Here is a 27,684-nt window from a genome sequence, read left to right on the forward strand (position 1 = left end):
GAGAGGGACCGAGGCAGACAGATAAAGAGAAACTGCTGTGCGGCCGCCTATGCAATGGCCGGGGGTTGAAGCATAACGCCATCTGCTGCCACATATGCAGAATGGAGGAGTGGAGACCATTACTGCTGCTGAAGTAAGAGCACAATACAGCAGCCATACCGACTGAAATGTTAATAGCAGGCAAACACTAATTACTAACTCATCACTGACCGCTGTTCTATATATGTGCTATTCCAGTATATAAACAGGGCTGATGGTGTCTTCTGGCTTCGGTTCCATCTAAGCTCCCAGTAGCGGGATTATCTGATTAATGAATGAAATACTCCTGCACAGGCAGTTGTCAGTGAATTGTAAAAGACCTCGACATAATGCTAATTGTGTCATTGATAACATTAATAGATTGATTAAGTCATTGAGAGCTCCAGTTGGAAGGAGAAGCAGACGGTACTGTGGCCCCTATTGCCAACTGGGTTTCAGGCCCCTTGTCAAAATGATGCCTGAGAGTTTATCTCCGAGTCTCACAACAAGGGAAAGTATTGCAAACACTTTGGCTATTTCAAGAGTTTAACATGTTGCCAACTCTGTGCAACTTGTGTGTGAAATCTGAAGGCAATTGGTGGCACCTGAGCTGATTTAGGAGAGTCATAGCATAGGGGGTGAATACTTCCTATATCTGAGGAATGGATCTGAGAACAAAATCTATGACATCACAGAGAGAGTATTAAAATGGCAAGGGGCCGGACACACTGCAAGAACAGATCAAAGATGGACAGAGGAAACTGTTGAATGGATCCCAAGAGATGGAAAAGACCTAGAAGACCACATAAAAGATGGGAAGATTAAATCATACACTTTGCAGGCTTGACGTGGAAAAGAGAAGCCATAAACAGAAGCAAGTGGACACATCTTGAAGAACATCTTCATCCAGCAGTGGATCGATATGAACTATATAAGTAACACCGTCAATTGAGTGTTAATTTTGTGTTTGAGTTATTGTTCGCTTCACTTTGCACTTTTACTTCACAAACTTCATTTTCTTTTATTACTTCGTCACACGCTTGAATTTGGTGTGATTGCACTTGTGTTAATGGTGATTGAATTGAATGATGAATAGAGCTCTGTGATTGGTACAAAAGACAGCTGGCTGCCTCCCCCCCAACCTCGCCTAGTAGGTTTGAAAGGCAGGTGCTGCTCCTTTAGTTTGAAGCTGCCTGCCTGAGACGGATTGTTTTTAAGGGGTTCTGGTTCCTGTGCTGTTGAACGTGTCCCTCTATGAAGTCTCCACGGGGGCACTGGGTCTTGCTGAGCTCGCTATGACCCAGGCTGAATTTTAATTAAGCAGAGACTGTGTACTGGTTGTTCCTATCTTGCCTGCAAGACAGACAGACCCAAGACAGGCCCAAAATTCTGATTAGGGCTGAGAGCTCGGTCTGAACCAGAATCAGCAGGGCAGCGAGGCCTGGACCCGGCTGAGGACCTCCTTTAGGTGATGGAGCACTGACTGCAACACGGCAGACAAGGGAATAGTGGTACGAATAGAAATACAGCGTGTGATTGGGCAGAAAAAGAAAACAAAAGAGAAGTGTGCTTGGTTTTGGGAAACCCTGTCTTGCCTGCACTTGCTGAGGCAGTTGTCAGTCCTTTGAGATGGTAGCATGACTGCCAGACTTGCAAATCTAATCTGTTTGTTGGTTATGACGAGGAGAAGCATTGAAACCACCTAGGAAGCACAGAGGGGATGACCGCAAGACTTGAGTGTTGCTTAACGGAACATTATGGACACATTCCTCCACATCAAGAGGTAAACTGAATGTGATGGCATGGTATAATTGAATAACGATCTTTAGTTCTAGAAACCACAGGGCAAATACAGTACAGCACAGGGTTAGTAATCAGATGTATTGTTATTATACTTGGCTGCTACTGGGTGTAGAATACCATCATAACTTTAACTCGAGTGCAAACAGCTGAGCAAACCTCACCATATGAGTTCACAATGTATATAAAGCATGGGACATCACTGGACGAGTGAAAGTGTTAAAATGGCAGTGGGCCGCACACATTCAAGAAGAACAGAACAGAGATGGAAAATTAAGCTATTGAATGGATTCCAATAGATGAGAAAAGACCTCAATGACCGCATAGAAGATGAAAGATGAGATGAAGATTTGCTGGTGTGACCTGGAAAAGAGATGCTGCAAAGCAAGTGTGAACATCTCAGGAAGGCCTTCATCCAGCAGGGGACTGATTTAAGGTGGCTGCTGCTGATGATGATGATGATGATGATGATGATATGGGGCACAAACTGTGCTTCTGCCCAGTGTCCACAGAACAAGCCCTTAGGTATTCAGTTCCATGTTGTCTTTTCTATTTTTAAACCCACCTGTTACAGGGAGAACTCTTGGAATTGTACACAGGCAGGACATCGTGAAACTGGCAAACATGGCACATGGAATGTGGGCAGCACTGTGTCAAAGGTTTCATTCATGACCCAGTTCAAGACTAGAAAGAAAAACGCTGCAGAAGACAAGAGGTGTGGGAGCGGGACACTGTCCAGAGTTTACACTTGGTTTACACTTAACTTCAATCAACCAGTCCAAGGAGGAGGCCCACAGAAGCCTATCTAAAACAAGGATTAGTGCCTAGACTGGATTAGTTAATAAAAGGAGGAGACCTCGTTTATGACATATTGCTCAAACTGATAGCGTCGTACAAATTGCTCTAAGTCGGGCACAGTAATGACTCTCCTATGGATTGTGTGCCAGTCTCAACCTGACCTCCTCAGTGAGGGACTTCATCTGTTCCCCTTGCTCTTTATTAGATCTTGTATTCAGAACTATTAAGAATGAAACCCCTTTGATGTTTTTATTTCTTCTTATTATTATCCGATCTCTGAAGACCACCTTATTCAACAAGATTGCTGGGTCATTAAACCTGACACAATGTGAGCATTTCGCCTCTATCTTCTCTGAACGACACCCAGGTGTAAATAATTACAGACATGTACATATCAGCCTGTTCCTCACTGGCGAAATGTTAATTAAAGTAAAATAATTGAATTATCATTCTTACCAGTTTCCACTTTAGATTCCGATATTTTTTTGATTCATGCCAGCACTTTAATTACACAATTAACCTCAAAGTATAATTTCATTAATCAATATATCATATCTATATATATATTACCAGAGCTCACATATGGCTCTGAAACCTAATCACTGAATGCACAAATTATACAGAAACTGGAAACGACAAAACATAGCATGGAGAGCTGCACTAAGAAGAGAGAGAAACACAAATCTAGGATGTAGGACTTATATTAACTGTATTTCCTTAAGCACTTGTGTAATTTTGAACTTGTAATTTGTACTATGCTTTGATCTGTAATTCTAGACTGTATTGCACCTTTATAATGCTCTTATGTTTTGTAAGTCGCACTGGATAAGGGTGTCTGCTAATAAATAAATAAATAAAATATTAAATGGATCTGCGAACTAACAAAATGATGTTAGAAGCTTCATAAATGAAATAAGTAAAAACTATAACAAGATCAAACATAAAGGACATTAAACACTGGATTGATAGATACATATATATCATCACTAGCCTTTAGAGATCCAATTAAAATAAGCATGTTTTGTTTATTTATGTATTATCTAGCTGTAGTTGAGTCAATGTATAGTACAGATCGCCTGATAGAGTCTGTATACACTGTTGTCATGATGTGACTCAGACTAAGCACTAGAAACCTGGCTAGCAGAATCACTTAAATCTAATGAGATTAAAAATGGTCAGAAACGAGCCTCAGAACTGCTCCAAACCATGTGCATTTAATTGGTTCTGCTGCTTATTAGTTAAGTGCAGGGGGATCACCATTAAAGGTGAATATTGATTGAAGGACCACAAGGGCTGCAAACTGAGAGGAGACGATATGCTTGGCAGAGATCTCTGCTCCACACCGATCTCCCTCCTAACTGAAGACGGGAATCAAATAGTATCAAATTGATCTGCTATACTTGCCCTGTGCTACTTCTCAAGTTCAATCACAGCATATTCATATCAGACAGGGGATTTCAAAAGCACGAGCATCGACTGGGGTACCTGGAGCTCATGGGCTTCGAGACACAGTGTCGTCTTCAGCGGATGATAAGTGCCCAGGTCTTCTCACTTTAAGGATATTGTTTGATCATATAAAGTACTTTCTTACATATTGTGCAATTAACTTTCTTTTGATAGTCGTCGAGGACAAGCTATTGTCCGCTACCACACGTCCCTTTATGATACTTTTTAGTCGTGTGTGACACTTCTTTTTCCCCAGATATATTTTGTTGGCATATGACACTGGCGTTCCTGTATCATGTTGTCCATCTTGTCCTCGTTGGCTGGTATTTACAGGGGTGATAATGTAAAAATGGTTTAATTAGTCTTGTGTGTATTTCCACTGTATGATCAGTTATTATAATGTCACATATATTGCCTATAAGAAGAAATCACCCACTTTGGCCTTTTTCACATTTTCTTGTGTTACAGCCTGACATTTTTAGGCATTTCAATAGATTTTTTTCTCCCTTTGATTGACACAACCTACTTAACACTTTGAATGTGGGACAAAATGGGGGGGGACCAGAGAGATTTTAAAATAACTCCGGGATAAAGTTGTGGAAAGGCACAGATCAGGGGAGGGGTATAACCAGTTTTCAGTGGTATTGAATATCCCTCGGAGCACAGTCCAGTCCATCATTAAGAAATGGAAGGTATACAGGCACCACCCAGAATCTGCTTAGAGCAGCCGTCCTCCCACACTGAGCAGCTGAGTAAGAAGGGCATTGGTCAGAGATGCCACCAAGAGGCCAATGACAACTCTGAGAGACCTACAGCGTCCCACGGCTGAGATGGGAGAAACTTTCCATGTGTAAACAGTAGCTCAGCTACTCCACAAATCTGACCTCTATGGAAGTGTGGCAAGAAAAGCCATTTCTGAAAAAAGACCATGTCAAATCCCCTTTGGAATTTGCAAAAGGGCATGTGGGAGACTCTGAGAAGATTCTGTGGTCTGAAGAAACAAAAAATTGAACTATCTGGCCTAAATGGCAAAAAAGTATGTCTGTTGCAAACCCAACACAGCACATCGCCAAGTACATCCATGGTAATGGTGACAGCATCATCTGGGGAAGCTTGTCGGGGTAGAGAGCAAAATGGATGGAATTAAATACAGCAAACCCTAGAGGAAAACCTGCTTCAGTCTGCAAAAGACATAAGACTGGGAAAGAGAATCAGCTTTCAGCAGGACAATGACCAAAACAGGAGAGTGAATGTCCTAGAGAGGCCCGGTGAAAGCACGGACTTGAGTCCGATTTGGAATCTGCGGCAAGACTTGAAGATTGCTATCCACCAACGATCCCCATCCAACTTGACACTGCTTGAACAAATCTGCCAAAAACAATGGGCAGAAACTGCACCGAGACAAAAGGTGCTTCCCACTTATCATAGCATTAAACGTCTCCAGTTTGAGCATTCAAGTTTTGAAAATATGTGTTTGCACCATTTTGTAATCTCACACAATGTGACACCATAGGGAGGTTCTCAATACTCTGGCCAGGCCTTGCACGCAGGCCCCTAGCCATTGTACATCGGGATTTCAGAAAGTGAGTGAACTTGCTTGTAATCTTCTGATAAAACGACCAAAAGGATATAAACATCATGTACATTATAAAGATAAAATAATTTATATATGAAACGCATAGTCTATAGAAGCAACTGAGCAGCTCACTCGTGTTCCGGGGGCCATTTTTGTCGCCTCGGTGGGTGGGGGACACAATGCAGAACATGCAGGATGTCGTTGGCTTTGCAGGTGTTCAGGACATGGGTCATGAAGGCAGTGTCTCAAGTCGGCCACCAGAGGGCGCTGACGTCACACACAGTGGAGAAACTGCAATACAGACGACTTTACCAACTACATCGCTGCGGACCCAGAGACATTGGAATGTGGGAGGAGTAACTGTCAATCATTTTGTACGCAGCCAATCATCTGCAGAAGATATTTGTCAGTCATTTTTTATGTGGCCAATCACTTCTCTCATATACATAAAACGGAAGAGGAGGGAGGAAACAAATGTGTCCTGGGCCCCATTCCTCCTACCTGGTTTAACTAATTCAGGCTAATCAGCCGGATTCAGTTAATACGATAATTTAAGTCTAGCTATCTCCTATGGTAATTTACTGAGCTGGACTTTAAACTTGCTTTGAGGAACGGAAAAAGACACTTGTGTCAAATTATCTGAAAGTGGTCTGGCTAACTCGGTTAGCAGCTGCGAGGAAGGGGTCCTGCTGTGTTTCTTTCTAAAGATTGCGTTGTGTTAGTGAATGGATAGCTAGTAGTTTTGAGGCCGTTAATCAAGAGAGGCTACTGTAAAGCAGCATGTTATTCCTACAATTGGACGGTTTTATCAATTGTATGTTATTTTTACAAGCAGATGGGTTTTAATAACTTGTATATTATTTATCCCAAACCAGACCTACTTGTTAATATAGAATGCAAACATGCCAGCCCTTGTGCCAAATCACTTCTGATATCAGAAAACAGAGAGCAAACAGTGCAAACAGAGCTTAACTCACATTAATGGTAATGAATGGCATCGGTAAGGAGTTTGAATTGTATACTGTATGACAGATAGCTAGTTATATAGGTTATAAACCAAAAATAGCCTAATTTCAGTGTTTCTTAATGCAATTACCATGCACGGTGCAGTTAATAGAAACAATAACTATTATGCATTATTATTATGGAGTATTGTATGTGTGTCTATAGGTGGGGGAGGGATTTCTTTCCTCTAATCCAAGTGAATAACAACAGTAACCACAGCTTCCCTGCACTGTTTCAGCTGATATCTGACCTATGTGTGTGAAATGCTGATCTTGCTGCAAAAAATGCAAACCAGGTCTTGTCCATAAACACGTGTGTCATGTGTGACTAAGAAAATGTGGATAAAACACCCCAAACCCAATCCCATATACTGCTCAAGAGCAATGCCCACGATATCTTTTCAATCCTGTCCTCCTCTTTCTTCCCTCTGCAGGGCTCTTAAGTACACCTTGGATATAATATAGTGACTCATGGGCTCGAGCATTAAGCCACTCGGCCACATTCCATTATAAAGTAATAGGCAGAAATAAATCACAATGTAATTGAGGGCGATCACTCATATCTGTTGGGTGAAGTCGATATTTAAGACCTAATTACCTGCACTGAATTCCCCCCCAAACGTAGGGCTTTCAGCAGCAGAGAGGGGGGGTCATTGGTTAGTAATTCCAGAGATGGAAATGATCCAGGACGAATAAAAAGCCTGTTCCACAGCCACGGCGGGCCGGACCAGCTTCGTGACAGATGCACACAGCGCTGATCTGCATCTGCCCGGTGCTGCGGCTGCAAGGCCCACAGGAACCCCCACTGGATGCTTCCTTCATTATGGGTCAAAAGGCTGGCGAACTCTGAGGCAGAACGTCGGCACAGGGTGCCACAGCAAACCTCACCGCGGCCCGCTACACACTAAACTGAAACCACAGACACACACAACGCACAGCCCAGGGCGACAACACAACCCCTTAGAGAAGCTTCCGTTATGAGGAAGTGATGTGATGTTGTGAATAAAGTCTAAGGGCACTGCGTCACTGGGCAGGAGGAAGATGATTTCGATATTGCTGATGGACCTAAAGACTTCCAAACAGCCCTCCAGGCCTGATATCCTTTCCGATTCAATTCATACTGACTAGCAGGTTGATACTGATCAAATTATTCTACACAGCATAGCGCACGCTGAACAAACCTGAACTCCTACACCTGGCCATATTCCATAGCCCTGGCATGTCCAGAGCTCTGAGCAGCACTCAATACATATCTGTTCACCCTAACACGGAAAAAAGAGAGAGAACCAAGTGAAAGAAGTGTCACATAACACGCTAATTTGTATTCATAAAAGTAAATGAGCAGCTTCTTTTTATAAAACCGTTCCCATTGGTGTTAGATGTTGAGAGAAAGGGGTGCAGTCATTTCTCTGAATGTGTGACTCGATATGGGTCAGCCTGGCTCTCCACTGCCACCCTCATGACAGCCGAATATACAATACACGTACAAACATGTTCAGTCTGAACATAAACCGGACAATATATGACAGATATATTGAATATCCTTTCCAAAGTAGCAGAGCTATGTTACTATATTAATATGGATGTAGTCATTGAATTTATAGTGTGAATAGACTTTGTATTCAGTAGAATATTGCCCATATGCTTTCCTTCTGTCCAGGATACTCGAATGAGACTCGCAACAAGAATAAAGAGACCAGAGACTGATTGTTCACTTTAATAAGTGGGGGAACACAAGTTGAAGCTGTATCCCAGGGGATTCCAATACACGTGAAAAAAGAAAGGGAAAAAAGAAAGAAAAGAGCTGTACAGGTGACCGAGTGAGGGACAGCAAAAGAACAGTGTACACACACACATATTCACAACTCCCCCGCCAGACTCCAACCAGTGCCAAATAAAAATAACACTACAGGCAAGCCAAAACCGGTGCGTTTATCATATCATGTTAATGTAAAAAACAAAACACAGAAATCCCCGTTATATTCGTCGCACAACTAGAAGATTCTCTGTGACTTCCAGTTTTGTAAAATCAGTCGTTCGCTTTAACAGTCTGGCGTTACCTTCAGATCCCTGCGATACACCCTGCAGGTCCGGCGTCTCCCTCCTCAGGCCCGAGTGCCGTCTCCACAGGATCACGGACGCATCTCGACACCCGTGACCTCATCACTCACCCTGGAGTCGCGCAGCCAGAGCGGAATCTTTGGTGAATACTCGTCCGTTTCAGACTGCGCTTCACTTGGCATTTTCTTTCTTTTCTTTTCTCTAAAAACACAGTTGTCAGCCAAAGCCCAAAACAGCGTCTGGTTCTTTTAATGAACTACAGAAAAAAGCAGCGTAGATGTCGTTGTCGTCGTTGTCCTTATTAAACCCAAGTAAGGTCATTAAAAAACAAAACAAAACAACTTAAAACTGAATACGTTCTCAGTGCATCGACCCTTACTTGCGATCCCTGTAATAATTGTTGTAGGTTTGCCTAAATGGATTTCATGTGTGTTTGTATTTTTGCTCGTTGGTCGGTTTTGTCTCTCCGAGGCAGCGAGGCTCTCGGACCCAGCACTCGGGGTGCGCTGCCGCGGGGGCGAGGCGCAGGCGAGGCGCGGGCGAGGGGCTCTCGGCTCTCAGCTCAGCTCGAACCCGGCCGAAGACTCGATGGCATAGAGGAGCTTGTTCCTCATCAGGCTCTCGTCACAGAACTCCGGCAGCTTCAGCAGGTTCATGCAGGTGCTGGCGGTGGGCAGGCGCTCCAGGTCGTTCCCTCCGTTGTGGATGCAGAAGGCCGGGTACAGCTCCTGGACAAACACAGTAGAGGACATTTTCAGCAAGACAAACCCAAGATCTGCTACTGGCCTAGACCAGCGATGGGAACCTGTGACACGTCAAGTGAGCAGCTATCTGTGTTTTCTTTCTTCTGTTTTGGTCAGTTATCATGTCATGATGACTGTTTTATGATGACACTCTGGGAAGCAGTAAGTCTGTCCCAATATGGATGTGTCAGTTGGACATGCAGGAAAGAAACAATTTGCTCACCGTTATCTCCTGGATTAAATGATCATTCAATCATTCACACTTAACACTCCAACAATTTAAAAATGTCGGGGACCCCTTTATATCAAGCTATAGATTCTCTAAGTAAAGTATGTCTCTGATCTGTACATTTGTGGATACTCTTTTATTTCAGAATAGTTTGACACAACAGCATTATTAAGTCTTAGTTATTTTCTCAGAGATGTTTATGTGAAGCATGTGCCCGATCAACTGCTAGACAAAGTCCAAACATTGACCGATCTCCCCAAGCAATCACAAAAACACACACCCCATGGCAGTTTTATTTAATTGTCAGAAGCCACCGCCAACCACTTAGAAATCACAACATAACTCTGTAATTTGCCATTTGGGGGGCTGGGTACCATCTGGATCGGGTGCAGGCCTTCACTGCGACATCGAGAAGTCATCTTTTAACTGTCCTCACTGGGATGGATTCAAATTATGCCTCAAGATTGAGGGGTAAAGGATGATTTAGGCTGTTTAGGGGGCAGACTGCAAGCATTTTATTTTGCTAGGGGTGATATGTACAACATACTTTATTCATAATGTGGTAACATTAAGAAAGAAGATATATTTTATTGGATGAACACACGTTGGTTCTAGTGATTGTAGTCCAAAATGCATTCCCAATGGGATACTTCTCTCTAATCTTGAGACCACCTCTGTCTCTTAGAGAATCGTTACACTCGAGAGCAGGGCCACGAGAAGATAATGAAGCACAACATTTGTATCACACAAAAGAACGGATCCAAACCACGCAGAAGACCCCTCTCCTAATAACACTCAAGCTCATGAACGTCTCCCCTTACGGTGCTCGCTCCAGCCCTTTCCTTCCCTCAGCCTGAGAATAAGAGACCTCATATGCCTGGCAAACCATCACCTCCTCCGTTCTGAAGATACTGCTATTTAAAGACTCGGAGGAGCCTCCACAAATTTATGGGCTGGTTAAATGGATCCTCAGCCTGCACCGTTAACAGCCCCATTTTTCTGACAATTAACGTATTAAACTATCATTGCTTATTGAGAAGGTGTCGTTCTGAGAAAGATCCTCCTGAGAAAAGGGTTTCCATCATCTTTTTTAAATGGCCTACCCTGACAGTGCTATTTCTTGTCTAATGAATCCTTGGACATTTACTGCTCCTAATTAAAGAGGCGTCCATTCTCACAGAGGGCCGGGTCAAAGGGCAGCCTCCGAGCATAGCGCCGTCCCACCGTGCAGGTGACCGCCTCTGATCAGTCCCAAAGTCAAAAGAATTAAACTGGGGACTTGCCCGTCTTTTGCCTCTGGATATACACCTGTACACAAAAACGAATCTGATTTTTTTTTCCCATTGCTCATCGCTTTCTGGAAATATTTTAATATGTTCAACATAAGGGAGGGATGGGAAGCCATAAAACCCATCAAATGACAATTACAGCTCTCTTTTATACTGCCCAGCGCATAAAACCCTTAATGGATCTCAGCGCCGGTCGTAACGTCAAGTGCGCGATTCCGATGTTTTAGGGCCCGTTTCGATCCGAGAAGATCAAGCGTTCCGCGTCCAGGAAATAAAAGACAACTGATCGTGCCCTAATGGAATCCCATGCATAAATTTCAATTTCACATTTCAATTCCCACTCCAAAAAAGTTCTCTCCTCAGCTCAAGTTGACGAAACAAAGCCATTCATGGGTTGTGAAGAGACACGTTTCGACTCAAGTGACTTCGGGCCTTTTCTCTCTCTCTGCTCTTGCTCGGCCGTTCCTCTCCCGCTCTGCATTGATATTTAGTCAGCCCGTGACGCGGGAGAGCGCCCCGCCCCCCCGTCGCTTGATAAACGGGTCCTAATTGCTTTATAATCTCAGGCTAACAGCTGCGAACCCTGTGTATGACTTGAGCTAACACACAGCTCCACTTGCTCCAATATTTATCCAGCCGACACGGCAAAGCCACACCCTGCGGGACTGGGCCAGGGCTCAAATCGCATTATAATGTGAAGGGTTGTGACCTGCAAACCGGGGCCAAAAAAAAGTACAGATAAGGGTGTGCTTATCACCACAGGCTTATGTGGAAATAATTATTCACTTTATGACCTAATGTGCGCTTTCAAATCGCGATTAAAGGGCCATTACAGGGACTTTAATCGCGATGTAGTCGTTTCTGTACGTTTGCTGGAAACCCATGAGGAGAGACTGGGCGCTGTGAGGCCGAGGAGAAGCCCGTCCAACAGTCCGGTATCTCACCTTGAACCCCAGCAGCGGGGGCCGCGAGCAGCTGGTGACGAACCTAAGCAGCTTGCGTTTCTCTTCATCCGTGAAACTTTCCACCACCTCCCAGAAGATCTTGATGACGGGGTGGCTGGCAGAGTAGCCGCCTAGAGTTGAAAAAAACAACAACAATAAAGACACGGCACAGGGGTGTTCGCACAGCCCCTCCCTGCCCGAGAGCGCGTCTGCACCGTCCCGACACCCGGAGTGCTCTGTGGTGGCTCTGCTGGCCACTAGATGGGAGTGAAGGCTTACAAATGAATTAAAGCATCCCTTGGAAAATAAGATATTTTCATTAAAAACGTTTTCTACCCTTTCGCTCACTGGCAGTCGAGGCTTTATCCTTTTAGTATCAGCACCGAATCACTGGGGGGGGGGGTGGGGCACTTCTTCCTCTTTAAAGTTTGCTCCTCTTCTGTTTCCACTATGGCCAGTGCCAAGAGTGGTATATCATTTAATGTGATATGCAAAGTAGCTTGGCAATCACTCCTGCAATTCTCTCTCTCTCTCTCGTTCAGTTTAAAGTGATTATTATTATACAGGGGGACAAAAAAAGGTGCAGGGTCCACGGTAACAATTCATTACATTACAGAACAACACGCCTGTAGCGTGCAGCTGTAAATCAATCAATCAATCGATGGAAAGATAGATAGAAATAGAGACAGAACCATAGACTGACAGATAGAAAGAGACAGACATACATCGATCAGCCATAACATTATGACCACTGACAGGTGAAGTGAATAACACTGATAATCTCATTATCATGGCACCTGTCAGTGGGTGGGATATATTAGGCAGCAAGTGAACATTTTGTCCTCAAAGTTGATGTGTTAGAAGCAGGAAAAATGGGCAGCGTAAGGATCTGAGTGACTTTGACAAGGGCCAAATTGTGATGGCTAGACGACTGGGTCAGAGCATCTCCAAAACTGCAGCTCTTGTGGGGTGTTCCCGGTCTGCAGTGGTCAGAACCTGTCAAAAGTGTCCAAGGAAGGAAAAGCGGCGACAGGGTCATGGGCGGCCAAGACTCATTGATGCACATGGGGAGCGAAGGCTGGCCCGTGTGGTCCGATCCAACAGACGAGCTACTGTAGCTCAAATTGCTGAAAAAGTGAATGCTGGTTCTGATAGAAAGGTGTCAGAACACACAGTGCATCGCAGTTTGTTGCGTATGGGGCTGCGTAGCCACAGACCAGTCAGGCTGCCCATGCTGACCCCTGTCCACTGCCGAAAGCACCTACAATGGGCACGTGAGCATCAGAACTGGACCACGGAGCAATGGAAGAAGGTGGCCTGGTCTGATGAATCACAAGTTCAAGGTGTTGACTTGGCCTCCAAATTCCCCAGATCTCAATCCAATCGAGCATCTGTGGGATGTGCTGGACAAACAAGTCCGATCCATGGAGGCCCCACCTCGCAACTTACAGGACTTAAAGGATCTGCTGCTATCGTCTTGGTGCCAGATACCACAGCACACCTTCAGAGGTCTAGTGGAGTCCATGCCTCGACGGGTCAGGGCTGTTTTGGCAGCAAAAGTGGGACCTACACAATATTAGGCAGGTGGTCATAATGTTATGGCTGATCGGTGTAGATGGACAGATAGAAAGAGAGAGACAGACATAGAAAGACAGAGACACATAGAAAGAGAGAGATAGAGAGACAGACAAGACAATATAGCATTTAATTACCTGAATAGTTTGTAAACTTCTTGAGATCTTCAAGGCTAATGGGAATGTGTGCACCGGAAATTAGCACCTACACCAGTGAGGAAAAACACAACAATCAAGTTTGCTACCACAGTAAAAGCCTGACTCCTCACAACCAGGGTCCAGTCTGGGGCCGAGGGATAGGTCCTAGCTATCTATCAGGAGTCGGATTATATTAAATTGTGGTTGTTGCTGTTGGCGAGCTGCACTGAAATCAAACCAACCAACCACAAAGTCAAAACGTTGTGGTTGCAGGTTCACTAGCCACGACTTTCCAAGACAGTTCTGAACCTTTTGTCGGTAACAAACAGTCAAGGCATTGGTCACCTTTGTTTTTCTCTGGTAAACACCTAGGGCCTGTCTTTCCAATCATTCTAAAAAGTCTCTACACCTACAGCCCCATTGTCCTGGATTCAGGCCTGTAAGCATAAAGAAGTAAATCTTGATACCCAAGGTCTCAATCTGTGGTGAGAGACAGCGTTATCACCCGGAAGGCCCAAAATTATGTATTAATATTACCCTCAAAGGCTTGTATCTTGCACTCTCAGTGGGGACAGAGCTGGACACCAGTCCAGAGCGCGGGGGGCGTTACCTGTAGTTCCTGCTGATCGAACATGCGCAGCCACTCCAAGTTGACGACGTTGGCCAGGCCCTGTCTGAAGGCCAGGCAGTGAGGCCTGATCTGTTTGTTTAGCCTGTAGTCGGCCACTAGGTGGATGTACGCTATCCTGTTGGCGGTCGTCACCGTGATGTCCTTGCCGCCCGTCTTCAGCTCAACCACCTGTGAAGTGCAAGACAAGCGGTCGTTACCTTCTTCAGAACTGAAAGCCCCTGGAGAGGTGAGGTTCAGCGTTCAGAGTTCCCTTGACCTTTCTCAGTGAATTCTTGACTGCAGGGAAGGAACACACATCCACATATCAGCACTGTTTGCTGGCTCTTTGCCTTCAAACCTCAGTGGAGTGGTTTATGATGTTGTGAACATGTTCCTTGTAAAACTGTAAGTCACCCTAGATAAGGGCGTCTGCTACGAAGTCAATAATAATAACAGCGATATTTCAATCACATGTTCGGTTATGTTTGCAAACTGCACTCAACAATTTTTGGTTTTGTGTCCTTCAAGAATATGTCTTGAGAATTTAATCATGCACCCCCAGCCTAGGACAGCCCTCTTAAAGGGCTGTTACATTTCTTAGCAGACGCCTTTATCCAGGGTGACTTACAATTGTTACAGTATCTCACATTATTTTGACATACAATGACACATTTATACAGCTGGGTTTCTACTGGAGCAATCTAGGTTCAGGGCCTTGCTCAAGGGTACAACAGCAGGGACTGAACCCACAACCCTCTGCTCCAGAGTCCAGAGCCCTGACCACAACTCCACAATGCTGCTATATACATAACTACACAAGCCTCACTGCATTTCCCAAAAGTGTAGCAAGAAGGCTGTTGTACCAAGTGAGCAGTGGGAGGGGGTGTTCTGAACAAAGCTTTTGCCAAGAGCATGGAGGATCCTTGAAAATCTGATTGAAAATGTATGAGGAGTAATGTCTTCTACCTTCCTTCCTTCCACTCCCATCTCCAAACACACACGCACACACACATCTGCTCTGCTTTTGTCTCTCACTGATTTGCTAATCGTCGCCTCCCTGACCATGTGGTGCCCATGTCTGCTGTGTGTATCCGGCTCTGTCGCACCCAGGTCTATCCTGGGCGCAGTGGGTGCCATTCCACTGACTTGAGGTGCCTTAACCAGAGAACCCTGACACTGGGTGTGAGAATTCCAACAAATTCCCCTCTATTCCCCTCCCCTCTATCTATTCCTCTATAGATCGCCCTCTATTCGCTGTATACCGATAGGCATTTTATTATATATTTCCTGTGCCGTAACAACTGATCAGCAGGATTTTCATTCTTACCTGCATTGTAACCATCCTCTCTTTGTTTTAAACGTGTAAAAGTGCTCTGTGACAACTTGCCTACAGGATGCTAGACCCAGAACAAAACTGAGCGTTTGAATGGATCGTGCAGAATGGCTACCTTCCAGTCCAGACCCAGAGAAGCATGGGTACCTCTCTGAGCAGCTGTAATTGGCAAAATAACTACTGTGCCGTTTTGCAGCCCCCTGCCAGCGTCCTGAGCCACTGCATCCCTGTGACTTGCTTTCCATGTCTTCCTAATTATGTCTCAGGAACATGGAAATACTTCCAGTAGCATGACCAGCACGCTTGCCTGCAGTGGCAGGTTTTTTTCACCCCCGAGTGCTAAAAGACCTTGCTACAGTTTCTCACAAGGACAATTGGTTAATTGATACATTGGCACGGGCATTGTATATAAGTTTAAAAGAGTAACTATCCTGTCCGATTAATTAGCTTCAGTATATAAAGCTGTAGGTCAAAGATATATGAAGATAGACTGCAGAACCCGAAGCAGCTTTAGACAGTTTGGTCCTTCAGTGATTTCACCCCCCACCTCCTGTTGTCCATGATAACCTGACGTGCTGGCCGGGGGGGGGGGGGTAGGGGGCTGAACCTAGTGCCGACTGTTTGTGATCAATACTGCAGAGTGCGTGGAAATATCCAGCTGGGACTCACGGTATTCAAAACCAGTGGCCCAGCTGGTGAAACGCAATACATTTTTTGCAAGTCCTGCCTTGTGGTTAATCATGACTAATTTGATGGAAAAATCACCCAAACGTGTATATGATTCCACCCAGGGAATGTTTACTTTGTCTCCTCTATTGCCCCCCATGGTTGCAGAACGAGCTTCCAGTGACTATCAGGGCTATCAGGACTGCTGTGAACTATTGCGATCTCCCTTCATGATCCTCATGGGGATGATTTATTTTCTACGGCAACTGGCTACTCTTGTGTGATTGTACATACACAGAACATTGCGCGTTCTCGCCCATTAAACCATGACACTCAGCCTTGAATAAAGATTCCGCTTAATAACTATATTGTGACACAAATGAACGCAGGGAACGCAATACTGTATCTGAACAAGACTCGCTTTCCTTGGAATTCAGAGCCGAGGCGATTGCGAAAACACATCTTGTGCTTATTTTGGCCAGTGCCCGAGGGCAAACATAGGGTGGCGTGGTCGAGTGTGTGTGCCTAATCTCTGAAAAATTGTTTTCGGACTTGTATTTGCCATGTGCTCCCAAATCAAACAGCTGAGGACTTGCATTGTAATGACAAGGTAAAGCATATTTAAAGAGCCGTTAATAGCACAGCGAGACGTTAAGCACACAGCGCCCGCAGGCGGTAAACTGGACATTTTGGAAGAAGCGCGGTTCCCGTTAATGTCACATACGCCACTCGCTGTCCAAACAGTCAGGTGTGGGGGAGAGAGAGACAGAGAGAGAGAGAGAGAAAACGACAAAATTGAGAAACACTACGCTATCAGTTGTGCTTTTCTTAGATAATTATGGCTCTGCTTGTTATTGACACCTAATATTTCTGGAATAGGTCAACAGAGCCGTTTCCCCCCCGCAGTCCCCCGGCTAGACTTGCACAAAGATCGCAGCGACAGCAGCCCGTGCTTTATCTCTCCTATCTCTGAATAAGGCCCCAGGATTGGAATTAATTATTAACGGGTCGCTGTCAGGGAAGCAGCAACTGCTAACAGGAGAGAGGGACACGAGAGAGACCGAGACAGAAGGACACTGACAGAGAGACACAAACAGAGACAGAGAGAGATGCACAGAGACGGGGCACCCAGCTCACCTGGGCTTCTCCCAGGTCGTTGTTGACCACCGTAAAGTTCAGCCCCAGGTCCTCCACATCTTCCTCGTAGCTCTTGAGGAACAGCAGGTTTCTGTACATCTCGGGGTCCAGGGATGCCAGGTGGTGGATGTCCACGTCCGCGCTCGTCCCCAGCATCTTGGAGAGGAAGAAGCTGGCGAATGGAAGCTCCACGAGCATGTTTTCATAAAGCGCCTAACGAAGGAGATGGAACAGGAAATCAATCATTCAAGATATGAAAAGAGACACAGGGGCAGTCATGCTAATATCTCAGGCAGTCTTGGCTTCATTCAAATGCATTTTGCGAAATACTCTGTGGGAGATTGTGTTGATATCCCCCCCACCCGACTACGTGATCATGAAAGTGAGACCTGGTATTCACAGCCCCCCATCACACACAATACCGCAATACACAATATATCCATCTCTACTGCCATCAGCAGCAGTCTGATTTAGAGCATCCCTTTTCCATTTCACTGCAGAAAAGCTTCTGATCTCATCCCTATAAATATGTGAATTGTTCAAAACATACAAACGACAACCGATATAGGCACTACATACAGATTTATTAGAAATTAAATAATGCAAATATGCTGGGAGCGATTAACCACACTACAATAGACACTCCTGAATTCTGAACTACTCTCCCACTCTCCCACTCTCCCCCGAGTCGACCTCGAATACCACTACAAGACTCAATTACACACACACATATATAAATATATCTAGGTACCCTGAAGAGTTCTCTCGTATTGAACCTAATACACACACAAGCATGATAATGCAGTTTAAATCTACACGGGCCCAAATTTGCCCAGAGAGAAACTTCATGCAAATCCTAACCTTGAACTTCGCTGCCATCAAGTACAGGAGCTGAGCAGGTGAGTCATAAAATGGAAAGCTAATGTACTGGAATAGTCCTAAAAAGAGCACATTTAAACCTTTAAAGCATTAAAATATACAGGTCTTTATAAATGATTGCACTAAAAACCCTGACCACATCAGCTAAATGGATTATAAATTTAACACATTTCCATAATGCATGCATCTTAAACACACACAGCACCATCAATCACAGTGTTTTCTAAACACAGGTTACATATGCAACTTCAAACACAGTCTATTTTTTATGCAAAATAATCCACTTAGCATTTCTCCCAGCAGCCCTTATTTCAGACCATATGCAGCGCTTGCCCCTTGAAGCCTATCAATAACAGCACGCCATAAAGGTATCGCAGTAAGTATATTGGAAAGAAAATGGGAGCGTATTTTTCAAAGCCCTTTTATTTATGTCTGTTTATTGCCAGAAATGGTGCCAAAATGACTTGGAATAAAAAGGATTAATTACAGTGTGAGCCTTTTAATATAAGTGAGTGCCGTGGCAGAGCAATTAATGCAAATCGCGGCCACCATCAGGAGAATAAACGCGATCAACATCACAGGCGTCTTCTGTTAGCTGCCAAATAAATTTGTTAATTTACAACATTAAGAATCAATAAAAAAAATATAATCCTGCTCAAACGCATCACTATCAATCAGTAGTTTTTACTCCCCCCGCCTTCCAAAACTGAACTTTCTCCAGCGAGCGTGGAGTACGAGCCCCCTTGCAGCCGTACGAGGAACACGGTGGCCTTTCCTATTGTAGCTCCAACGTTACAGACGATCCGGGTCTGAAGTCTTCCACCGATGCCCGATTATCCACAGATAAACACAGAAAATTGGACAGTTGTGTATTTTGGCCCACAGTTTAGGTTCCAATGACTTGAGTTATCTGCTTATCCAGTCACAGGTACACTATAACCATGTCGACTGCAGGGTTTAAAACAGCCGTTACACTACTAACTGCCCTGTGTGTGAAGAGCCAATGCCATCTTACTCATAAGAAGTGTATGTTATACTTTATAAGTTATACAGTGTATGTTAAACTACACAACTGCAGTTTCTGAAACAATATAACAATAATCAACTATATTTTATGTTTTTGGAAGATAATTTTTTAAGGCTACTAATAAAGCAGGCATTTCCAAGGTAAAAAACCTCTCTCTGTACAGTGGGTTTGTACCCGGCTGGGGAAAGGTATGGAAACCCTTTTGGCTGTGAAATCTATTCAGGGACACGTGGCACAATATTTATTTGGAATCAATAAAAGCACCATGTGTGTTTCTAAGCACCAAATAAATATCACCCCACTTTTGCTGCTTACTGCATGAACCTGTCATTTACTAAAGCACTCTTTCACAGTGCAATAGTTGATTGCCTTACCCCCCCCAAAAAAACACACACACACACACACACACACACACACACACACAAAGAGGCAAATTAGAACAGCTCTGAGCTCATAGAATTTAAACAGCCGCTCCTATCATAGCTGAGCCAATTTCTGAGCCACATCTTTAGCCGGTCTCTCCACTCTGCAGAAGTTCCCAAAGCTTGGAAGATAGCCATGATTCGTCCGCTGTTTAAAGGGGGTGATCAAGCTGATCCAAACTGTTATAGACCTATTTATATTTTGCCCTGTGTATCCAAAATATTTGAAAAACTTGTGAAGAAGCAGTTAACTGGTTTCCATGATGTCTATGGTATACTTTCCGATGTGCAATTTGATTTCTGTCCTGGTTATGGTTGGGTCTCTGCAACCGTTTTAAATTATGTCATCACTGCCCTTGACTCAAAGCAATGTTGTGCTGCTATTTTCATCAACTTGGCCAAAACCTTTGATACGGTTGACCATTGAATTCTTGTAGGTCACCTAAGGTCTGTTGGTGTCTCTGAGCAGTCTCTGGCATGGTTTACAAACTACCTCTCCTAAAGAGTCCAATGTGTTAAATCAGAACACACACTATCTCAACCCCTACATGTCACCAAGGGAGTACCTCTAGGCTTGGTTTTAGGCCCCACACTTTTCTCCATCTATATAAACAATACAGCCCGATCAGTAGGAAATTCTCTTATTCATTTATATGCTGATGATACAGTCCTTTATTCAGTTGCCCCCTCCCCGGACTTAGTGTTAAGCTCTCTGCAACAAAGCTTTCTTTGTGTTAAAGCTGGTTTCCTTAAACCTGGTTTTGAACACCTCCAAAATCAAAGTAATGTGGTTTGGAAAGAAAATTGTCCACCCTCCTGACATTATTGCTACCTCAGAGGGCCTAGAGCTTGAGGTAGTTACCTCATACAAATATTTCAGAGTATGGCTTGATAATACACTGTCCTTTTCACTTCACATATCTTAGCTGCAGGTAAATGTGAAGTCTAGACTTGGTTTCCTTTTTCAGAATCGCTCCTCTTTCATTCCAGCTGCCAAATTTACACTGGTCCAAATGATAATCCTCGCCATGCTGGATTACGGAGACTTATAGGTCGGCAGGTAAGGGTGCTCTTGAGTGGCTTGATGTTCTTTACGACACAGCCATTAGTTTTGCCACTAATGCTCCTTACAGAACGCATCACTACACGCTGTATTCCTCTGTCAGCTGGCCTTCTCTATATGCCTGTCGCAAGATCCATTGGTTAATGTTTATTTATAAAACTCTATTAGGCTTCACTCCCCCCTTTTTGAGTCACCTAATCCAACCTTCATCCTGTACATACCAAACTCGGTCTGCCAGACACATTCTGCTAAAGGTTCCCAAAGTGCATATGTCCCTGGGCCGCTCCTCTTTCCAGTTTGCTGCAGCCAGTGACTGGAACGCGCTGCAGAAAGGTCTTACAATGAAGAGTTTTATATCTATTCCCTCATTGAAGGGTTTAATTACAGTCACTCTTGCTGACACGTGCAATTCTTACATGTAGCATGCTACCACTGTCAACCACACTTTCTTTGTTGTGTTTTTTTTGTTGATACTGTGTTGTGTTGCGGTCTGGCTATTGCTATTGCTGTTCTATGTTTCTGCTGCACTGTGTTGTTGCCTTGTTGTTCTGCTGCCATGATTTAGTTGCTTTATATATATATATATATATATATATTTTTTTTTTTTTTTTTTTAATTATTCATATTTTTTTAATAATTTTGTTTTATTTATTTCTAAGCCCTAGCCCTGTCCCTTTTTTCTCCTGCCAGGCCGTTTGTTCAAAATTTTTTCTTAATTAACCTGTCTGGTGAAATAAAGGTTGTAGTGGAATCACAGAAAGAGGGCCCTGAAACACAACCGGCACCGCTAAACAAGCTTAACACAGTCCTTAACTCATTCACAAGCTCATGTCTTATCACTCTGCCAAACCGGCCCAATTAAAACCCGTTTTCCTGCAAGGGCCTCGAAGCCCTAGTGTGGCTACAAACGGTGCCATTCAGAAACGCAAATCCCCGGCACTCCGTGAACACATTGAAAATTAAAAAAAAAACGAACCTCTAATAAAACAAAAATAAAAATGGTATTATGGTGTTTTTACTGTTGCACGCAGAACAGTGATATTTTAAAATTTAACTATTTCCAATGAGGAAAACGGTCAAATTTGTATTTTCCTTCACATAAAGTGTATTTATACTAAAGTAATACAAAAATGACTACAAAAGATTTAGAAGTGAGTCGTTTTTGAGATTTACGATTATACTCTATTTAAAAATTGGTTACACGGTGTAATCGAAGTTTGAAACGTCAAGATTTCAAAACTTTGTAAACTGCACTGTATTATTCTTACAATCATTATTATTATTATTATTGTCATCATCTCATTATTGAATTTTTTTCTCTCTAAGCCCTGCAAAGATGGGGTTATAAATACCCTGTGTGACAACAGAGTGCTTCTACAATTAACTCCAGCCCCATGTCTCAATTAGTCAGCTCTGTGCTGGTGCGGCATCGCAGTGACCTAATACCCGACAATAAAAACTCACAAAGGCCCGTCTGTCATCTGAGACGCATTACTAAACAAACATCAATACGCCACCCCCAGCGCTGCGCCGTACCTATTTATGGGTACCCGCAAAACGGTTAATTGCACAGGAGGATCCACTTTAATCTTCCGCCCTAATTGCACCATTAACGAGGAATTGCAGGACTAACCGGCAGCCCGCTTAAAAAAGGAAAGAAAACGAAAAAAACATCACACAGGCAAGAAGATGATGGCACTCTCTCAAGCACACTGAATCGTCTCGGATAGACTCGGCCACTTCGGACTGTAAAACAGATCAAAACGCTATTACCACATGCTTTGACTGCTAATTTATGTCCTGTCTTGGCGGCTGATTTAGCGCCAGTAAAATGCAATCACTACACAAACAGGACGCAGGAATCATCGGCTAATGGAATTCCTAATTGAGAAGTGACCAGTGCCGTGAGGTAATTCTTTCCATGTGGGATGACCCCCACGCCCTGCATCACAATAAACAATCAGCAGCACATGCATTAAGGAAAATTTAAAAACATTAGGAGCTAATAAATAGTAGAATCAGGGGTGGGAGGTGAACAATAGCCATCGATGCTCTGAGAGTTGAGGAAGAAAGGGACCACGATGTGGCCGGGCAGTACAGTCCAGTTTCTGGCCCATGTCTGGTGGGGGGAGAGGGGGGTGGCCCCTAGCTGTGTGCCCTCCAGGGGGCAGCAGAGTCTTCTCCCTACCTTTGTATACTAATAACATTGCCTACACAATCGTATACACAGCAACTAAGGGAGCAAGTGTAGAAGACGCTTTGCTACACGGCTGTACAAAGTGCATTCTGTCATGGGGCCGGCCCAGTCTGAGCTATTACCTTCCCGGTATGGCAATTCATTTAGCTGAACAAATCTCCTTACACTTGATTTCTCTCTTCCTATATCAGAGATTGCTGAAGGCTGGTTCGACCCACAGAGGACGAAAAAGAGTCCGTCTGACTGAGCCCAGTTAAGACGCACGTTGGACTGGCACTGTGTCTATTAAACTCAGTATTTACAGAATGATCTACGGGTGCAAAACAGCCCTTGTAACCTTTACATTAAATATAATCCACATACAGTACTTATTGTATCTACAGAATCCTTCTTCCACCCCAATACATACAGGACCAACATTATACCTATTTGATCATTTAACATATCAGTGAGCAATGTAAATAACCTACATTGTGAACAGATCAGCTGAAGAAATCCACCCCAGTGTGATACTATACAGCAAGAAATGCATTTCTATTACTTCAGGTCATACATTACATCAGATCTACTCATCTCTATCTGTAAGAGGAGAGAGAGAGAGCTATCTGACTGCTGACTGAACTCAACACAGTGGCGATTTCGGCCAATCGAAGCCACCGAGACAGAGATGCATCTCCGGGCTCCCCCAATTGATTTTTTAAAACTGTTTATTAGTCGCCAACCAAAAGAGAATTATTGCACAACAATTATTTTATTCCTTAAACAAACACACTCGCAACGCAACGCATATACACTAATATTGTATAACAACCCTCGGGGAGGGGGGGAATGAAAGCTGTGTAGATTAGGAGATCTCAATGGCACTGTGTAAACTAAGGAGAGAGGAGAGAACAGTGTCTTTATGCACTGTTGACCCAGCCTGCTGGGGGGAAACAGAGCTCCACTGTTGTCTGGATACACTGGCCCTTCCCGACACCTCGTTCCTCCCAACGGAGGCCTCGATACGAGCCTGCTGTGTTTCATCAGGAGTCTTTGTGACTCAAATCATGTCCTACAGGTTATCTCTGCAGCTTTTTGTTATTTCCCCACTTATTAAACAACCACACAATACACATTTCAAAAAGAGTGGCCCAATCAACACTAAAAGCCCTCCATGCCTGTTTTTTCTATCAAATAATTCCTGTTTGAAAGGCCTTGGCTCAGAATCATGAAGACTTTCAAACTTAAAAGCCATGTTGGGTTAATCACACCTTTTTTGGGGGAAAAATGGTGCAAAGGTGGAAAAAGAACCATTTAGTTATCTTTTGTTCCTGTCTATTGAGACACTTGCCCTCCTCTTTGTGTTGAGGAGAAACCGGTGTTAACTGACCTCAAGGGTACAGGTTTTGCACACATGGCCTGGCTGGGAAATGGATCCCAATCAGAGTTTTTTTTTTGTTTTTGTGTGTGATCGGTTTACTCGGGTTGTTTGCCTTCTCAATCTGTCGTTTTCCTACCTTTCCCAAGATCCTCCCCAAGAAATAGTAGTGTCGGGTGAAAGAGTCACCGACCAGCATCTGCGCAGTGGGACTGGGGTAAAGCAGGCCCTCGTTGGTGGTTTTGAAGAAGCCCTGGTTGGGATTAAAGCCGGATTTAAGGAGCTCGTTGAGAAACTCCCTGAATATCCCGCCTCCGTCGATGCCCGCTTCGTCCAGCCCGTGAGCGTTCAGCAGGTGCACCCGGATGCGCTTCTTCAGGTCTGGCTCTGAGGCACAAATAAACACAAACAATTTATTCCCTGTCCATGACAAACACAATCTGTGTCTTTTTTCTTTTACACCAACTGCTTTTGTTTTCATCGTAGTACGTGGCCAAATAACCCGGACGATAAAGTATTTAAATACGTCATGATTCCTTCTGCCATGCTCTGCTTCTAAAGCAGCAGCAGCTGCACTGAGGCCAGATACACAGAGGAACACTAACTTATCCCTTCATAACCTGTTCATGTTTAAATAAATCTGTCACCGATAATGAAATAATGCAGTTATCAAAATTGTAAATAACGGATCTCTTCTTCTTCTTCTTTTAAACCCAGTAGAATCAAGCTTATTATTACAATCTGATCCTAAGCCCGACTTGGAGAATATTCAAATCAAAATGCATAAAGAGGTCACAAGAAGTTTCCCTGTGATTTATCACTGGTCATCAATCACAGTTATGGTCACTGGCTATGTGGGGTGGGGGGGATCTATTTTCTAGAGTAACTTGCAGACATTCATAGATATCACAAGCCAGTCTTTATTAAGCCGGAATGAAGGGTGCGGGGCCATCATTTTTCATCTGATTTAACTCATTTGACAAGAAAGCCCTTTAAAATATTTACTGTGTGTATCATTTGCTGAAATTGACACGCATGTAATTATTAGTTGTTGCTGGATTTCTACTCTGGTTAATTATTACAGCACTGGTAAAAATATATATATACACATATATATATAAACATATATATCTCTCTCTATATATATATAGATAGATAGATTGATAGATGCCTTTATTTTTGTGACGAAGAAGAGTGGCGTTTGACCATATTCAGTCTCTTTCTTGAGGATTTTCCAAATTATTATGGAGAAGAAAAAAATTTATAAATGAAACGCAGATAAAATAAATACCGTTCTCGGGAGATAATTTGTCGTACGCGTCTTCGTAGATGTAGTTGCGTCTGATAGTGACATTGATCCCATCCAGAAAGGGGCCGTCCCCCTGAACGTCTCTTTTGTCCGCGTAGATCAGTCGCTGGAAGATCTGACCGATGGGGAGAACGGAGAGGATCAGAAGTGTCCCCACCCACCCACATATATGTTGCACACATGTTTTTATTTCCTCCAGAAACAGATTAAACAGTTTATCAGTGTGAATACACAGTGCAGAGACTGAAGTGTACCTTGACGCGCTCTTCGAAGGGAACGACGAACGGCAGCTCGGTCAAGATGGCCAGCTGCCTCTCCTCGGACACAGACAGCTGCGGTGGCTCCATCCCGACTGGGAGAGGGAAAGAGAAAGGTGAGAGGGTCAGTGGGGTCCACCTCAGGCAGACAGACACAAACCCATCTGATGAGGGAGACGCCCACGAACCAGTGACACAACTGGTCAACAAATAATGTTGCATTAAATTTTTCACCAAATCTTCACACCTGCCAAACCAAAGAGGCACAACTTCTCACAGTAAGAGACCATGTGGCTCTTTAATTGCACCTCTGACAGACAACATGTATTGAAATCGCTTTATACACACTTATCAATAAACCTGGCTGCTTCACGCGGGGGGCTGCCCTTCCTGAAAGCAGCAACACAGGGCCAGCTGCAGGGGTCTGCTCAACGCACACCTGTTCAGACAGCCCCTCCTGGACAGTACAGCACTCTGACTTAAAGGTGCTTTTTAACTACACAGAAATACTCCTTTCAGCTCCCGATTGCTATGTATATACTTCTTCTGGCACTTATAAGGAGAAGACTAATTAGGTTTTATAGATCTATAATCTGGTGCTCTGAGATATGCATTTGATTGTGAACGCCTCCCTCAACGGGAGCCAGAACTGCAGAGAGCGATGGGTCCACCATGGCCGAGGGAGAGGACTGCGTGCCCGCTGAACCGCGGCGATCAATTTGCAAGGGCAGGTATACTTAAAGCTGCCACTTGTTTACAGGCAGGCCATTACAAATCGGTCAATCGTCTCCTCCAATCGGGTACAGCGGCCTCCTTTCAACCACGGACAAATTTAATTAACTAAACTGTTAGACGCTTATCCACTCGCCGGGCAATTTTCATTAAGGGAGCGTTTGTTTTATATTAAACGGAGGGTTTAAAGCCTTTAAACCACACAAAACTGCCAGAACAGCAGAGTCAGACCAGCGCCCCCCCGCACCGCCACCCACTGGCCTACTAGAGCTCAATTATTCTGGTCAATTAGTCAATTCAATCCGCATTTCTCCATCAAGGCTCCATCTTGGAGGAGAAATATGGGCCGCAGCGGTCAATACACAGCCCATTTATCACTCTAGTGGCTGTCCATTTAAGCAAATGAAAAAGGCCAAACAAACACGGGGCTGCGTGTGCTTCATCAGGCCGTTCTCTCGCGCTAATTGACTTTATCCCTTATGGAGTCAAGTGGCATTAAGCAAATCATACGCACATTGTTATCTGCTTGTTTTCACACCATCTTGCTGGCTCTACTACTTTTAGGCAAACAAGGCCCGGCTTCAAAGGAACGGCTGGCTGACTTCAAAGGAGGCGAGGGAACAAAGGCGTGCGCAGTGGGGGTGCCCTCAGGATTCAGAAGGCTCACCTGGTCACGGTCCTAAAGCGCAGCAGAGCCGCCCTCTCTCACCTCGGGGCTTCGCTTGTTTGCTCTGTTTCATTTGGTTTTGTTCTTTCCCCACATTTAAAACATTCGCACAGCTCTAACCTCTACAGGGTCAATCTGCTGTGTCCACTGGACTCAGAAAGGACTCAATTCCTCAGTCACAGCTGTACTGGAGACAGTGAAGCCATTCCTGAAGCCCCCGGCCTCACAGGGACAGCAGCAGAGAACCCACAGCCCATATGAATCAAGTGCTATATGAAAAAGGGTCGCTGTCAAACGGATCAAATGCAATTTCATTTTATTACTTCATATTCAGATGTTTAGCGCAGCACTTCATTGTGAATGGAACCTTGAAAAACTTGATGCTTCATCCGCAAAGCATTTATCAAG

At 44.1% G+C, this 27,684-nt stretch overlaps 1 protein-coding gene across 1 annotated transcript in view; it reads right to left on the bottom strand.

The window, feature by feature from the left end:
- Positions 1-8,343: 8,343 nt before the first annotated feature.
- The window catches only part of ube3c (ubiquitin protein ligase E3C), a 43,166-nt gene continuing 23,825 nt past the window's right edge, over positions 8,344-27,684 (bottom strand). Inside the window, exons 17-24 of the mRNA XM_066688039.1 lie at positions 25,875-25,972; positions 25,603-25,735; positions 24,451-24,698; positions 17,367-17,579; positions 14,231-14,419; positions 13,621-13,687; positions 11,909-12,039; positions 8,344-9,431 (exon numbers count right to left, since the gene is read on the bottom strand). Coding sequence (XP_066544136.1) covers positions 9,261-9,431; positions 11,909-12,039; positions 13,621-13,687; positions 14,231-14,419; positions 17,367-17,579; positions 24,451-24,698; positions 25,603-25,735; positions 25,875-25,972 — 1,250 coding nt within the window. The 3' untranslated portion in view covers positions 8,344-9,260. The remainder of the gene's footprint in view (positions 9,432-11,908; positions 12,040-13,620; positions 13,688-14,230; positions 14,420-17,366; positions 17,580-24,450; positions 24,699-25,602; positions 25,736-25,874; positions 25,973-27,684) is intronic.

This window comes from Amia ocellicauda, chromosome 2 (genome assembly GCF_036373705.1).
Source record: "Amia ocellicauda isolate fAmiCal2 chromosome 2, fAmiCal2.hap1, whole genome shotgun sequence".
Lineage (NCBI taxonomy): Eukaryota > Metazoa > Chordata > Actinopteri > Amiiformes > Amiidae > Amia > Amia ocellicauda.